The 17,298-nt window shown below is 40.2% G+C and overlaps 1 protein-coding gene across 1 annotated transcript in view; it reads left to right on the top strand.

The window, feature by feature from the left end:
• The window catches only part of CNTNAP5 (contactin associated protein family member 5), a 799,405-nt gene extending 783,986 nt beyond the window's left edge, over window positions 1-15,419 (top strand). The window contains exons 22-24 of the mRNA XM_042994206.1: window positions 9,535-9,753; window positions 11,869-11,940; window positions 14,509-15,419. Of these exons, the coding sequence (XP_042850140.1) occupies window positions 9,535-9,753; window positions 11,869-11,940; window positions 14,509-14,705 (488 nt within the window). The 3' untranslated portion in view covers window positions 14,706-15,419. The remainder of the gene's footprint in view (window positions 1-9,534; window positions 9,754-11,868; window positions 11,941-14,508) is intronic.
• Window positions 15,420-17,298: the final 1,879 nt, after the last annotated feature.

Raw genomic sequence — 17,298 nt, 5'->3', positions numbered from 1 at the left:
TTTTCAGGGGCTACAAGATGTGTGATGACACCTCCACTCAGACAGCAAGGAGAATGTGTGCTGTGAGTTCTTGTTTTAAAGTTTCCTCAGCTTTCATTTTGAATACAGTGGATATGGATGGATATAAGACGGATAGAGATATCCAAAAATCTCCTCAGAATTTTTAAGAGTGGAAATGGGTCTTGAGACCAAAAACAAGTCTTAAGAACTTATGGTCCAAGCAAATGACTACGGTCCATTTTCATTGCCAGAAATTTGAGTAGGCATAAACACATGACACAATCTGGCCAATTAGAGGAATTCTGCAGGGTAGCTGAATAGCTGATGTGTTTCTGAGAAAGGATTCTTCATTCTTAAAAAGAAAAACAGCAAGAGGCAGCCTTTTCTTCCTTCCTTTCTCCCTTCCTTCCTTCCCTCCCTCCCTCTTCCTTTCTCTTTTTCTTTCTCTTCTTTCTTTCTTTCTTTCTTTCTTTCTTTCTTTCTTTCTTTCTTTCTTTCTTCTTCTGGATGTTGTTGGATCTGGATATGTCTGATGACCTTGGAGCTCAGCCACTTTGCTCCAGCTAGAAGTTGAGACAGCAACGGGGGGGGGGGGGGGGGCTTACCTTGCCTCTAAACACCTTGTTATTTGACATAATTACTCCCTGCGCCATTTAAATCTATAAACAACAAAAAAAGAAATAGCCATCAAAGCACTGAAGTTGCTCAGGATGGCTTTTACTTTTCTGGACGCTTGTAACTCCACAATTAGCATTTCCATATCAGAGTAGAATATATTTCTATAGGTTATTTTGGGACCCTGTTAAAAGACTTTCTGTTAGGACAGGCAGGACCCCAGTTTTGCTTATTTCCTTTAACAGAATAAACAATATAGATATAAATTAATACACATAAGTTTGGTTCTGACCCCACATCAAATAATCAGTACCCGAGGAGGAATTATTTTTGTTTCTTTGAATCCCAAAGAATGGATTTATACATCAGCTTATCCCAGTCTTAAAGTCAGAAAAGTGAGTTTTCTAAGAAAAACCAGCAGAATTGGCATTGGGGGTATGATGTCTAGAATTTTTAAATTTGGTTATGTTGCTGAGGTTTTACGGAAGTCACCCTTCTATATCCATAGAGGTGCCTTTGCATAATGCACATAACTAAACAAATCAATTTAGAAATGAAGAATATAGTTCAGCTACTAATTCAGTTCAAATAATAAATTTTTATTTTATTATTTTTTTAATGTTGATTTACTTTGAGAGAGAGGCAGAGCATGAGCAGGGGAGGGCAGAGAGAGAGGGAGACACAGAATCTGAAGCAGGCTCTGGGCTCTGAGCTGTCTGCACAGAGCTGACACGGGGCTGACACGGGCTGACATGGGGCTTGAATTCACAAACCGCAAGATCATGACCTGAGCCAAAGTCAGATGCTCAACTACTGAACCACCCAGGTACCCCAAATAATAAATTTTTAAATGGTAAAACTTTGGGGGTGCCTGGGTGGCTGACTTTGGCTCAGGTCATGATCTGACTGTTCGTGGGTTCGAGCCCTGCGTTGGGCTCTGTGCTGATAGCTTCCAGCCTGGAGCCTGCTTCAGATTCTGTGTCTTCCTCTCTCTCTGTTCCTCCCCTGCTCATTCTCTGTCTCTGTCAAATATAAATAAACGTCCATTTTTTTTTAAATGATACAACTTGTTTATTGAACTGGCCTTGTTATATTTTAGTCTTTTTGTATCATTAGCATATGTTTTTATGTATGTATGTATGTATTTTTATTTAAAGAGTCATGGGAGATCTTTATGGGACAAACCCTTTGCAATGCAGACTCATTCAATCACCCAAAATATTCATTTAATGATTTCTATGTCAAATACTATATCAGAAAATAGGTAGTTAATAGTAAGCAAGTAAGTACTGTTTCTTCATAAAACTGGGTCTGGAGTGGTGCATAAAAGGTAAACCAATAATCACACATGCATAAACATACCCATACAATTGCAAAGTTTGAGAAATGAGTTAGAAGGGAAGTCATCTGGTTTCAGTGCTGGGGAATTAGAGAGGGAGAAGAGGGCATGTGTTCCTTGGTAAGGTGTCTAAGGAAGTGTCCACTGATGAAGGGACTTTCCGGCTGAGACAAGAAAAGGAGGCTGTCATGCAGTATTTGGGACATGCTTCCTTGGCCACGTGAAAAGCAAATTCACAGGCCCTGCCTCTTAAAGCCTGCGGGGTCGTTATGAACAGGACAGACCCTGTGACGTACAGCAGCCAATCTTACACGGCCATTCTGACTCCATACAAATAGTAGTACATTTATAAAGCTCCAGGTAACAATGTGCTGAAATAATAGGGGCAATTCCATGTGCACTCCTGGCAGAGATGTATGGAATGTAAATGAACTTGGCCTGCCTCATCAAAGAGAGTTCCACATAATGTGTCCTGAGTGTGAATGTAAAAGGCAAGAAACTATATGCTGATCAATGGCCAGAGTGATGCAGTTTGAAATGTATGTAAATATCGATGATTAGGCTGCATTACTGCTCATAGTAGGAAACATACATTTTTTTTTTCATTCATTAATGCCTTTTAGTGTTTACTAAACACACACTCTATGTGCTGGGCACCGTGTCTGGGTCTGGTTAATGAGGGTGGAAATCTGTAAAAGACAGGTCTCCTGAAAGTAAGAAGCTTCCGATATTGTTGGGGGACAGACTTATAAACATGATCATGAAATAAATAAATGTCATAGAAGGTAAGCAAAATACCTGTCCCTGGCTCCTCCCTATCTTTCTAACTATCTTTTGCTTTATTTTAAGGCAGAGTTGACTTGAGTTTTCTGTGTTTTAAATGTGATGGACTTTCTCATTGTAGTCCTTATATAGGCTTTGTGTCTGTAACACTCTGCCCACCCACTCATGTGTCGTTATTGTCTATTCACCACTTAAACTTTGATTTAAATACATTTATTCTAAGCTATCTTTCCTAAATCAGTGTTTCTCAAAGAGTAGTACGTGAACCCTCCCTATCACAAGTGTCTAAGAATGTACTTTAAAAATGAAAATTCTTGGGTACCTCCACACCAGACCGACCTACGGAATGATTAGAGATCTAGAAAAAAGGCATTTTCGTGCATTTCACTGGAAATTCTTTTGCACCTTCGGTTTGCTCACCACTGTCCTAGATTGTGTCCAGGATCTTTTCTGTGCCCCCATAGCCACAATGATCTGCCCCTACCATTAAGTCTTATGGCCTGAAACCATAGGTTGTCTGATAACTTAATCCTCCAAAATGACTGAAAACTCAGAGATAAGGAAATGTCTGCTTACTAGCAGTTGTGAAATCCACGGTCTCACACAGAGCATGGTTGCCAGAGGTGGCCCATAAATAGATGAATGTTTTACAGTGATGAAGCAGATGTTACCCAGTAGTTAAGGGACAGAAAGGCCTTCTAGGCAGAGTGTATGCCTGTTCAGGCAAGACAAAGCGGTTCAGGTTGTGTGCAGCACAGATGGGGCTGGGTGGGTGGGTGTAAGTTAGCTCATGAATGGCTGTAAGGCACGCTACAGAGGGGGGTTTCTCTTCATGTTATCAACAGTCAATACCTACAGGTGTTATGTATGATGAAGTAGGGGGCAAAACAGGAGGATAAGGTCCAAGAGACCTAGGTCTGAGGCCATGGACTGGTTAATTTTCTTAGGACTTGTCCTTGATCTTATGTCTTAGTTTGCATAACTGGTAATTGAATAGAACTATTTCCCCCTTTCTCAGTTCACAAGGATGAATATTTACACAGAATATACAAAGGAACATACCATGGAAAACATAAAAGCATTAAGTAAATGTCAAGTTGTTTTTTTGTTTGTTTGTTTGTTTTTGTTTTTGTTTTTAAATACAGTTTAACATTCCACTTTAAGGATTGAAAGCTTTATCTGAGGGATACAGTTCTCGGCCTTGGAATAGTCACGGTAGTTAAATTTTCAGGCTACTTCTCTCTTGCCTGAAAGCCACAAAGGACTCTGGAGGCAAAAACTTTTCACTTGTATACTGTTCATACCTTCCATTAACATCAGCTTCCTTTATTTATATTTTATATTGGTACAACATTTTACTCTTCTAAGCCCAGGTTAGATGGGTCTGCATGGCTTGTACTTTGACACTTTAGGATTCAAAAGTCATAATGGCTTTTGACATATAGCAAATGTCATGCTACATCCTAGAGCCATGTCTATTTTTAGCAAATGGCTGATCTTTTCTTCTCCTCTTCCTTCTTCTTCTTCTTCTTCTTCTTCTTCTTCTTCTTCTTCTTCTTTTAATATCCAGAATAAACTTCCTACATAAAATTAGCCTGGATTGGCTCCACCATGATCTTAGTGTCAAACAATTTTGACCATGTGAAGTATTGTGCTTTCTGTGGCTAGAAGAAGCCACTTGCTTTAATAGAGGGGCGTAACTTTGATTTGAAGAGATGAGTGTTTCTAAATTACTGTAGAAAGTCCAGTTTAAAAACGCTTGAAGAAGTTAGTCTATAATAACTTAACCAATCAAATCATTCAGAGTTTTGGTACAACATGCATTCGGTTTGTCTGTGTGAAGTGGAAATTTAATGCAAAGACTTTACAGCAAACACATCAACATTTACGTCTTCATTCTCTCATAAAAAATGCAGTTTATTTGAGCATGCTGAGGGCCATTGAATCTAGGCAAAGGAGTCTGGAATGGATGAGTAGTAGGAAGAATAAAGATAATAAATAATAATAGCATTAATAACAATAACAATAAATGCATTTAAGGGCACCGAACTAAGAATCAGACTTTTTATATTTATTTCCAGCACAATCCACGTGCCGAGTTCTCCTTGTCACTGTTTTACGGTGGACAGAATTAAAGCTCAGAGATAAGAAACACAAGTCGTATATGCAAGTGCACAATCCACCAACAGGCACATCTCATTTCCAATCTGTGCTTTATTTCAACACACCATGCTGCTTCTACCTCAGTATTTGAGGGCAGTGGGGATAGACTGTAATGAGATTCAGAAACCATATTTCAATGATGTTTGAAGCGTGCTGAGAGGGAGAAACTAAGTCAATTTCAAACAAGACGTTCTGTAGGTTTTTTCTTTGTAAAATACCTGTGGTTCCTTCAGGTGGTGGTATGTAGTATAAGGAGACACCATGTCATTCTCCTTGAGTGGATGGCACTCTTAAGTGGGAGCAGAAAATTGTGAAAAGAGTGAGAAAGAGACCAGCAGCATTCTTCACTGGTGGGGCCTTTGTATTCTTGTTCTGTCATTTCGGAGGAGCCACATTCATGGTTGAGTTCGTCTTCTGTTTTTCATTCTGTAGCCCACACATGCTCTAGTTCCTTATGATTCTAATGCAACTGTAACCTAAAAATAATAAAATGAATTATGAAACGCATTATGTATTTAATATAACACAGAGTTCAGCAAATTCTAACGAGCAAATTCAATCAAAACGACTTGTGTTCTCCTTAGTTTTTGCAACTTATTTCTTCTTAATAATGTAAAAAAATATCTTTTTCTACCCAGGATATGTTTGGGGAGTTTTGGGAGAGGCAGCATAGCTTAGGTAAAGAATTTGGCATTTCAAATGGAAATCCAAAGCACAATACACCTCGTACCATTCAGAATGTCAAAAATTAAAAAAAAGGCAAGTAGCAAGAATTGGCGAGGATGTGGCGAAAGGGGACCCTCATGAACTGTTGGTGGGAATGTAATTTGGTGCAACCAATGTAGAAAACAGTTAAGGAGGTTCCTCAAAAAATTAAAAAAATAAAACTACCGTATGATCCAGTAATTGCCCTGCTGAGTATTTACCCAAAGAAAACAAAAATGCTAATTCAAAAGATATATGCACCCCAGTGTTTATTGCAACATTATTTACAATAACCAAGATATGGAAGCAACCCAGATGTCCATGGACAGATGAATGGATAAAGAAGATGTGGTGTATACAATAGAATATTACTCAACCATAAAAAGAATGAGATCTTGCCGTTTCCAACAAGGTGGATGGACTTAGAGGGTATTCTGCTAAGCAAAATAAGTCAGAGAAAGACAACATGTGACTTTACTTACATATGGAATCTAAAAAACACAAAACTAATGAAAAGACAAAAAAAATCAGACTCATAAATACAGAAAACAAATTGGTAGTTGCCAGAGAGGAGGGGGTGGGGGGATGGATGAAATAGCTGAAGGGCATCAAGAGGTACAAAATCCCATTTGTCAAATAGTCATGGGGAATAACCGGGAATAACATGCAGTCAATTATATGGAAATAGCATATGGTGACAGATGGTTCCTACACTTATGGTGAGTATTTTGTAATGTGTGTAATTGTCATCCCTATGTCATATACCTGAAATTATTATACTATTGTACGTCAACTAAATTTCAGCTACAAATAAAAGGAAATGACAACACAGGAAGTTCGTACTGTTGTCTCCATTTTCTGGTTGGAGAAACTAAATCTCAGAAAGGTTAACTTACCCAAAGATCTGCAGAAAGTGGTGGGGATGGAACGCAAACCAGCAGGGGGAGGTTAACTGAATGGGAAGAGTTAAAAAAATATATAGTTTGGCATTTCAAGTTATAACCTCAACTTTGGTGGGGACTCAACTTTGCCACACAATCGTTTTTATCTCTTTTAACTTTTCGGCGTGTCAGTTTCTTCACCTGTAAATTTTGGAAGAGAGTAACAAATATCTGGAAGAAACTTTGAGGGGAAAAGAAATAATACTTTACAAAGAATTATTGCATAGTTATATAATAGGTACTTAATACATGGTGAATATCGAGTCCTTGTGGCTTTTGAGGTTTTTTTTTGTTTTTGTTTTTGTTTTTCTTTGGGTTGTTTGTTTGTTTGTTTTAGCAAATGATTTTTCCTTACTGCATATTACTTAACAAGGTTATAAGAAGGAAAAATAATCCTAACTTTTTTTTTCTGTCTCCATATATGTAAAGATATGAGAAATCGTTATATCAGGCCTCACACTGGGAGTATTTTCTCCTATAAGGGATTCTTGTCCCTTTCATTTATTTTCATAAGCATCCCCAGGTTTCCATCTTTATTATCCATCTAGAATAAATGCACTTTCCTCGACATAAGACTTTGTCCAAAACATCTCTTCCTAAGGAGAGAATGTCATTTTCTGGCATTATCCCCAATCTCTCCACGTGCTGATTCTTGTACCTGGAGCATGTATTCCTAGCAGTCACTATAGTGATGTCCTCTAAAGACCTTGGGCCTGATATAAGCTTCTTTCTAACTGGGTTCTGGAAATGAGATCTGGCACTTTTGACTTAGACCCTTAAGACATAGTGACATTGACATGTCACTTTCTGCTGCTTTGAAATCCTACAAGGCAGAAACTTCATGCCAGTTTATGCTTTTCTGCTCTTGTCTTCTGCCTCTTTTGCTAAATGTTCTGATCTCTAATTGAATCCCTTGATAACTTCCACTCAGTAGTGAAAGTGCATTTGGAATTATAGCTGCGTAGATCGCATTCTAGTGACATTTGGGCAGGAGCAACTGGTCTTCATTAGAGAAAGCTTTTTGGCCTGGGAGACTATTAAATAACAATGTTTAAAAAGTCTCTTCTGAGACAAAGTCTTTTAAAGCCCGTATTATTAAGAAATAAACATATGTATGATCCTTTAATGAGTAACAAATACATACAGCTACTATAGGATGTTTTTTAGAATCTATAGGATATTTATTGGAATCTTTGGAAATCAGCAGTTTCCTCCCCTGCCCCAATGTTCTGTTACATTCACAGAAGTGTCACTTCACATCACTATTGAATTTTCATTATCATTGCCTGGACAATTCTCATGAAATCTCCGACATGCAGGGGTAGGAAGAATGGCCCACGGAGATATCCAAACCCTAATCCTCAGAACCTGTGAATGTGTTAGGTTAAGTGGCAAAGAGGAAGTAAGGTTGCAAATGCAATTAATGTTGCTAATCACCTAGCTTAAAACAGGGAGATTATTCTGGAGCATTTGGGTGAGCCCACTGCAATCACAGGGGTCCTTAAAGTGAAAGAAGAAGGCAACAGAAGCGAATTAGAAGCAGATGTAGCTGTGGAGGAAAGACGTGCACCATACCTGGCTTTGAAGATGGGGGAAGGACAATAATCTAAGGACTGGGTATCTCAGAGGGGATAGGAAAAGATGACAGATTACCCCCCTAGGACCTCTGTAAGAACTGCAGCCTTGCAGGCACCTTGATTTTAGCCTGGCAAGATCCATGTCAGACTTTTACAGAATTATAAGACAACAAATTGGTGTTATGTTAGGTTGTTTAATTTCAACTGTCTAGGTTTGTGGTAATTTGTTTTAGTGGCTACATAAAATTAATATGCATGGTTTCTTTCCTTTTTTTGGTAAGAAGGGAGGGACGATAGACTGGTGATGTGTACATGGGTGTCGAAGGCGGAGAATATAAGGGCAAAACTGGAAAAGGTATTGTTAAGGGATATTAATTTCTCTTTTTCTTCCATATTCTCATCACACCTCTTTCTGCATGCTGCCCAAAAAATTCTCACCTGGAGATACATGGAGGCACTTTTTGACCATACATGGATTTCAAATAAATTTAATCTCCAATGGGTACAGAGGGAAGCACCTGCCCTCTTCCAGAAAATAAACCGAGTATCATAATAAAATAATGATTTGAATCATCTAGGTAGGATTAAACTATTGCACCTTAAATAGAAGAAACAGCTCATGTGTATTGTAGTTGTATGTAATTGTATCATAGCAATTTGTTTAAATGATCTTAGCTAGAAGAGAGAAAGTGGCTGAGTAATCTTACTACAAATCTTGAAGAGAATAAGGCATTTGATTTTGCTGTGAATCAATGATTGCCTCTTCACCTTTCACAAAGAGTCAAAGATACTTTGGAAGACTGCTGTCGGAAAATCCGTGCTCCCCAATCAGTACCATGAACAGAACTAAGCAGGTGAAAATCTCGAATCTGGTCAGTTTATACAGACCGCTTAAAACACTGAACGTGAGAAACTTCTGGAAGTGCCACTTTGACTTCTATTCCCTCTACCTCTTTTCATTTTTTTTCCCTTGTGACACTTTTGAGTGTGATGTTGTAATGAGCATTGTAGTGTGCTTGAACTAATCCCTGGCATCCATAGATTAATGGTGATGGGGATAATGAAATAAATTTTATAAAATATTTAGAGTGTAGAACAGATTTATTAAGTCTTTGTCACAGTGCATAAAATACACAAATGAGACTTTGGAAGTTTGAAATGTTATCTCAAAGCAAAGATAGCCCTAACAGTTTCCTATGAGAGGTGGTTGATATATTGATGATAATCATGGGGATAAGGTTTGGGAAGAGGAGACAAAGAAAGACCTGGAATGGTTTCCCTTAATACAAAGAATTACAAGGCAATTTCTGGAATTTTAGACATTATTTAAAGAGGTTATGAGGCATAGTTTGAAAAAGAGAACACACACACACACACACACACACACACCAGCTTGTTTCCCATCTTGCAGAGCATCTTGGATTGGATTCTGAAGTCGCCAAAGCAAACATCATGGGTTTTGTCGGATGCCTGTCTTCAGTCCAATACAACCAGGTAGCACCCCTGAAGGCAGCCCTGCGACATGCCACCATCGCACCTGTGACTGTCCAAGGGACCCTGACAGAATCCAGCTGTGGCTCTGTGGTGGATGTGGATGTGAATGCAGTGACCACAGTGGACTCTTCATCAGGTACAGTGCAACTGCCCTCCTTTGATAGTGCTACTTTTTTTTTAAAGGAATGAAAAATATTTTTAATATTTATTTATTTTTGACAGAGAGAGAGAGAGAGAGAGAGAGAGAGACAGAGAGAGAGAAACAGAGAGACAGAGCACAAGTGGGGGAGGGTCAGAGAGACAGAAAACGAAGCAGGCTCCAGACTCTGAACTGTCAGCACAGAGCCCAATGCGGGGCTTGAACCCATGAACCGTGAGATCACGACCTGAGCCAAAGTCGGGCACTCAACAGACTGAGCCACCCAGGCGCCCCCTGATAGTACTACTTTTGATATCTTCAAGAATTTTCTAGGTTAAAGGGTAGTATTACTCAAGTCCTTATTTTATATGATCACAGGTAGTTAAGAATTATGACTGATTTCTCATGGTTGAACTTTATATATATTGAATATAATCCCACTTTTAATATGATGAGTAGTTAGAACTACATGCATATTTGTGCATATACGTGTGTATACACACACACACACACACACACACTATGTATATATACACATATGTATATATACACACTATGTGTGTGTGTGTGTGTGTGTATATACATATATATATATATATATGTATATATATACACTACAGTTTAAATGACTACCACCCACCACTCTGAGGATTAAAGAGTTTAGGGTCAGAGAGGCAGATTTGTTGTTGAACTAATATAATTCATGTGATATAATCAGCCTTCCTTAACAATAGGAAAGTCCCACAGCAGTATCACCCATATATCTTCTCTCACTTTACCACTCCCTAAAACACCTCTTCTGTCTTTCCTTAGTCACCATCATCGTGGGGAACTTAAAGCATCCCTGAGATTTGTTTTAATTTAATCAAGTGTGGTAATCAGTTGCCAAATTCGTTATTAATTATGAACAAAGAAAGCGGGTTGAGTTTTGCTGTTGCCCACTGGTCACCAAGCTTGGTGTCTTCCTGGCAGCAGTGAGGCATAACGGAAAGAAGCACAATGTGATAGGTGACTAGCCTTGATTTGAATTCTGAGTCTGCCATGGATGAACTATAGAACTCCAAACAAGTTACTAAATGACTATGATCTAATCTCCTTATCTGTGAAACGGGAAAAATAATACTCATGTTGTAGGTATTTCCTAAGGATGCAGTGATAATGATGACAGCTGTTATAGGTCTGAAAATGTCACATGCACCATATGCATACATATTGGTACCATTATCCCCTTTTAATACATTTGCAGATTTGTTATTTAAAAAATGTTTTCTGGGGGTGCCTGGGTAGCTCAGTCGGTTGAATGTCCAACTCTTATTTTCAGCTCAGGTCATGACCTCACAGTTTGTGAAATCGAACCCCACATCAGGCTGTGCTGACAGCATGGAACCTGATTGGGATTCTCTATCTCCCTCTCTCTGCCCCTCCCCCACTCATTCATTCTCTCTCTCAAAATAAATAACATTTTTAAAAATTGCTTGCTTTCCAGCTCAATGTCACCAGGCCAACAAGTGGCAGAGTAAGATTCAAACCCAGATCTACATGCCTTCAAACTTGATTGATGTTCATTTTTCTTTTACTATATATGTAAACATACATATAGTGAAATCCCCCTCCCCGACAGTGAGGGTTCCTTGGGGGTGTTAATCCTCCAGCACCCTTGTCTTTTCTGTCAATGGGCCCAGAATCCTTAGGCAGCTAAAGAAATCTCTGAAGCAGACAGAATATGCATGCTTGAAGTAAGAGGCCATTGTCATGAATAGCGATGGTCCAGCAAAGCAGAGAGGGACATCAAGGTTAATCTGGGAGGTAAACTGTAGGCAAACGCAGATATGGGTGGGTTCCACCATCTTCTGTTTTAGCCCCTACAGCTGACATAAAAGCCAATAGTCATGGAGCTATGGGGTGGAAGTTGTGTACCTCGGATGCTTTTTTGTGTGTATGTTTGTTTGGGTTCCTAAAAAAAAACCCAAAAAACTGCAAGCTTTTGGGAGCTCTCAACTGTTTGAGAGCACTTGGTCTAACCCACAGATGTGTCTTCTCAAGTCCGTATTGTTGACTGCCTTCCAGGACTCTGAGTGAGGAATGAAGTGCCATGTGTTTTACTCCTTGCAGATCCCTTTGGGAAGACAGATGAGCGGGAACCGCTCACCAATGCAGTTCGAAGTGACTCAGCCGTCATTGGAGGTAAATCATTCCTTGTTGCTGAAAGCAGAGAGGACATAAATGATTCTGTGCTTGGGAGAGATTTATTTGATTCCTTCCTTAATTATGGCCATCTAGCATCCAGAGCCCCGCATGATCTGTGAGACTGGGAGGGAGCCTTTTCAAGAATAGTCATGGGTGCTGTTTGATCAAAGGCGCCCTCTTCCCCCAGCATCTACAGTCCCATGGATGCATCCTGCTCCCGATCCATCAGGCAGCCGACTACTGAGTCAACAGCTGGGACATTTACTTAGTGACAGGCAGTGTGCACCCTGTTCATCTCATGCAGTTGTCAGTTTTCCTAAAGCACAAACACAGCACACCAATAAAACATATGGGAAGAAGCCATGTTGGGGCAGACAGATGGGTGAAAGCCCCAGACCTGTCAGCTTTCTCCAGCAAGTGATTTGGGTTGGATCTAATGAGCAGGGTGAAGCCCACAGGACTGGAGTTTCAAATCCAGCAGCACATATGGTTACAGATACAGATCTTGTCTACTCTGCTGTGAGCTTCCCTCTCCCTCCCCCCTCCCCAGCCTTTCCATTTTCTTCCTGCCTGTTGGTCTCACCCCTTTTTATCCTGCCTCAGCCTGGCTGCTTCCTCCGGTGGCTTGTTTCTTTCCGCCTTGGCCTTGCAACACAGAACGATCCCCAAACCTTGTTTAATGTTAGACACTTGTGAGAGACTAAATTCGTTGTCATCCAGGAGCCATAGCCCTAGCCGGTGCCCCCATCGCTGCCTTCTGGCAGACCAGATGAACTGATCCACACCAGATGGAGTTCTGTTAAAAGTCGGCACTATCCATTCATTTAACTTCTATTTAATGAGCCTCAGCTATGGGTCAAGCCCTGTGCTAAGTATAGGGATACGTGGATGCTTCCCTCAAAGAACTCACAGCCTGGTGCGAGAGGGGATTGGTAAGCAGAAAACAAGGGACTAGCGAGTAGTGTTCTGAGGGAGGATGTATAAATGGCTGTGGAAGCACAGAGGTGCCCCATTACAATATGACTGTGAGGAACGGACACTGTGACCTTTCCTCTTTAAGGAAGTTCTTAAAATGTCTGACCTGAGTTTCTGCTTCAGGGAAGAGAGTCCAATTTGATTTTTGTTTGGCATCAAGGAAGAATGTATTGTCTGTTTCTCTTCCAACAATTTCTCATTTGACATGTGGAGAAGAGACTTTTGTGACTGCTGACATTTCCCACCCAGTTATATGCTTCCGTGAGTCTCTAAGAGCAGGAAAGGCATCCTAGCCCCTTGGGAAAATCCCTCTAACAGTCTGTGTAAAAGAAGTAGAAACTAGTTCTGTATTTCATCTCATAAAGCTGCAGCCCGTTCTTGGGAGTCCCTCACTGCCACCCAGTTTATTCATAGGTTTGTTAACTTACGTGGCTTTACTCCGCCTGATTCTAAAATAGTCAGGGAAAATGCTGTTTAAGGGTTTAGGAATATATTTTTTTAAAGTAAGCAATCTTAATGATGGCCCCAGCTCTGATACAAATCGGTAGAAGATGTGCACTCAATATTTTTAACTCTCAAATATCCATGCTTATGTAAATCACGGCGTAGGATGTCCAAAACTAATGTTCTAAAATAAACACATTTTGCACTCTCCATTCTACTCAGAAAGAGAAACAAAACAGCAGAATACACACTTTCTTGGGAATAAGCTTATATGTGAATGTCATACATACTTCTCAAATATTTGAATGTTGGAAAAACCTACATTCATGTATAGATGCATTCTCCCGTTTAAAAGTCACCAGATTCTACATTTTCACCCTCTTTTTGCTGACTTTGCTCTTTGCATCCCGAGAGGCTTCCTGGCAAAGGGTAGGGACGAGACCTTCGAGTCAGCGAGGGCAACTTGCCGAGTAGATGCAGTAGAATCACATGCAATGAGAGCAGGCGGGAACCTGACGTAACTGGAAGAGGTCTGCCATTTCAGCTGACTCGGCGTCTCTGGAAAACAGAACATACCATCTCTGCACCGGCCCATGCCTAGCAGAGCACGGAGCAGTGGAGGAGTGCCCTGTATGTTTGGGAAGCGTCCCATTACATAGCAAATCATTTTTAGCAAAGCAAACATACACCCTAAAGGAATTTACATCAGGAGAGGGTGTATTGAGGTGTGTGATGCTTTGGGATGGTTCTCTAGGGTGCTGAAGTAGTTCTAAAATATTTCGTTGCAAGGGGACAAAGAAATTACAAGCGATTACAAATGGCACATGTGCTAATTAAAAGATTCTGTTGCATCTTTAGGCCTAAATCAGGTCTTGAAGAAATAACTAAGAAATCCTTGGCCAGGATGAGTCCATATTTATATGATGGCATTCTCTGATTTAGAATGGCTTTCTTTCTGGCTTCTTAGAAACTGAAGACTGAAGGCATTTCAGCTGGTCTTCATTTCTGGGCAAGAATCTGTTGTTCCTTGTTGGGTTAGTTTTGTTTCGTTCTACTGAGTGCCTTGCCTGCCTCGACTGAATCATCTCTTCCGAGTAGATGGTCCATGATGATTTCCTTCTCTCTTTCTTTCCTCTTTCTCAACAGGAGTGATAGCAGTGGTGATATTCATCATCTTCTCTATCATCGGCATCATGACCCGCTTCCTTTACCAGCATAAGCAGTCACACCGCACTAACCAGATGAAGGAGAAGGAATACCCAGAAAATTTGGACAGCTCCTTTAGAAATGACATTGACTTGCAAAACACAGTGAGCGAGTGTAAGCGGGAATATTTCATCTGAGAAACTGCAGGGTCACCTAATATTCTTTGGGTTGTTGTTAAATTTTTTCTCCTTTCTCCTATCTTTTCATTTTGGTCATCCTCCTTTTCTCATTTGTTTGCCAATTATGTTTGGCACACCCCTGTATCAACCACAGCATCTATCCTCTTGACCCAGCCCAGAAGACCAGGCAGCTATGGCCACTGCCTTCCTTTCCGACAGAGTTATGGTGGTGATAGTGACCACTCAACAGACTGACTTTACTCTAGACAAAGAAGAGACACATGGGTGTACATGTGCATATTTAGTTCTATACTTCCAGTTTCTAAGTAAGATGCACTCTTTAGTTTCGCAGCCGTCCAGTCTTGCATTAAACCTCAGGCTTATGTTGAACCTGAGCTCTGTGACTTAGGCATATGACAGTCACCCTTGACATCCTCCCCCATCTCAAGTTCATTCCTACCAAGGAACTCAGGGTAGAGAAAGAAAACGCTAAAAGCCTGGTTTGCTTCAGTGGCACTTTCAAAGGATTAAGAGAGGTTTGTTTTGTGTTGCTTTTCCTTACCACAGGACGCCCATTGCCCTAACCCATCACCCTTTTTCACTTTGACTCTTCTCCCCTGAGTATTTCAAATATAAAATTCCTTATAGTAGTGAGCCATTCCTTTGCTCCTTTCATGCCACTCTCTCCTGGGGCCGACACTTTAGAACTGCACACAATAGCATAAACCTAGGGGAAGCATGGAAAATAGTATCTTGAAACTAGGAGGTAAAAAGGAAAGCTGCTAGGAAGTAGATGTTCTATAACTTCAAAAATGCCTCTTCCAATTTTGTAAGAAATGTTAGCTAGGTTATTCCTGGGATTATTATACTAAGGTATATATATATATATATATATATAAATATATATATAAGTTGCTGCAACATAAAGAAATTCAAATAAAGGTCTAAAATAGTACCTGGTTCCATGAAGAGCTTTAAAAATAAAAATGAAAACAAAAAATTAAAAAAAAACCAAAACTGCACAAAAGAAGAGAAATATCAAGCAGGATTCTTCCCTTCTATCTACTCACCAACGATCTAGTGACTAAAGTGAATGAATGCAGGTGTCATGTTTTCTAGCAGACACAATGACCCACCTCTGTCCATAGAGACATTCTCTGGGAGGTTCAGGGCGTGCCGACTGGGGCATTATGGTTTCCCTGTTGAACCCTCACTGCTTATTTTGAGAGGCCCTCTTAGGTTCTACAGTGAATCACATTTTAAAGTCATCTATATTCCATGTATATAAAGGCCCCCACACACATCTTTTTGCAGGCATAGACTCTCACATGAGGTGATGTGAAGTTTCAGGGTATCTGTCCCTCCCGAAAACAAAGCATCAAAGAAACATAGTTATTCCTTCAAGAAGGCATCCCTAGCTCATCCACGAGGTGGTAGTAAGAATCCTAATGATTTTACTATGGCGATGGGTCTCACTCTGCCTCTGGGCCATCATGGAGAAAAAGAGAAGGGGAAAACAATATAAAGTCTCCGGTATGCTGAAAATACCAATATAATGATCCACAAATGTGGAAAGTCCTTGCTGATTCTCTTTACGAGACAGATTCGGTTTGGGAAACAATTACCACGTTGCAGTTTGCCAGCCTCAACAGTGAGCAGACATTCCATTTTCTTCTTAGTGTGTCTATCTCCCCTGGCGTGGCCAGGCTCACGATGAAGAACTCATTAGCTCCGTCTCATCTCAAATCCGTTTCAGGCTTTCCTTTCAGGGTCTGAGCACGTGGGCAAGGATCAGCTTGTAATCATATTTATCAACTTGAAGATGTTGTTCTAAATATACATTCTCTTCTTAAAACTATCTGCAGATTCTTAATCACATCATCATGATATCATTTTGCTAGTAAATGTATTTAAAGGATTCCAACGCTGGCATCTTTGTTTTTTTGTTTGTTTGTTTTTTGTTGTTTTTTTTTTCTTCTAGCATTTTTAATAAGATGAATGAATCATCAATAAGAGGAAAGATCTTTAAATATTATTTTCTCCTGCCCCTTCCACCCCTGTTTCCAATGTTCACTTTTGAATTGTTGATTTCCATAAAAAAAGGCTGTATAAATCAGCCTCTTGCTGATTTGGACTACGGGGACACAGTCCTTTCTCCCCTCAAATAAAAGTCACCACGAAGCACAGTAGGTTTAGCCTGAAGCGTCTCCAATAATGAAATGGAAAGGCAAAGGAAGGTGTGAGGAATAAAACTGGAACCCCTCATTCAAGTCTCTGAGAGGCAAGGACTATATTTTGCTGGCATAGCGCTGACAGAAGAAACGGAGAACTAGCAAAGGCCAACTCCGAGTATTTGCTTTCCTCATCCACTTACAAACGCTTGTAGGTAGTTCTATAGGGTGAAGATTCCGTGAAGCTCTCTTCTTGCCCCTCCCACACTGCAGAATCCACCAGCATGCCTCCCCACAAATGTAGACTGTCTATACGTACGCGCTCCGTATCACAGGCCGAGAAACCAATGCCAAGACCGTGCAATCAGCACATCACTCTTGTAAGTAAAGTCTCAGGGCTAAACCAGAATTATTTTTACAGGGTTGGATTGTTTCGTAAC

Source organism: Panthera tigris, chromosome C1 (genome assembly GCF_018350195.1).
Source record: "Panthera tigris isolate Pti1 chromosome C1, P.tigris_Pti1_mat1.1, whole genome shotgun sequence".
NCBI classification, from domain to species: Eukaryota; Metazoa; Chordata; class Mammalia; order Carnivora; family Felidae; genus Panthera; species Panthera tigris.
This window is presented reverse-complemented; position numbering and strand designations above follow the sequence as displayed.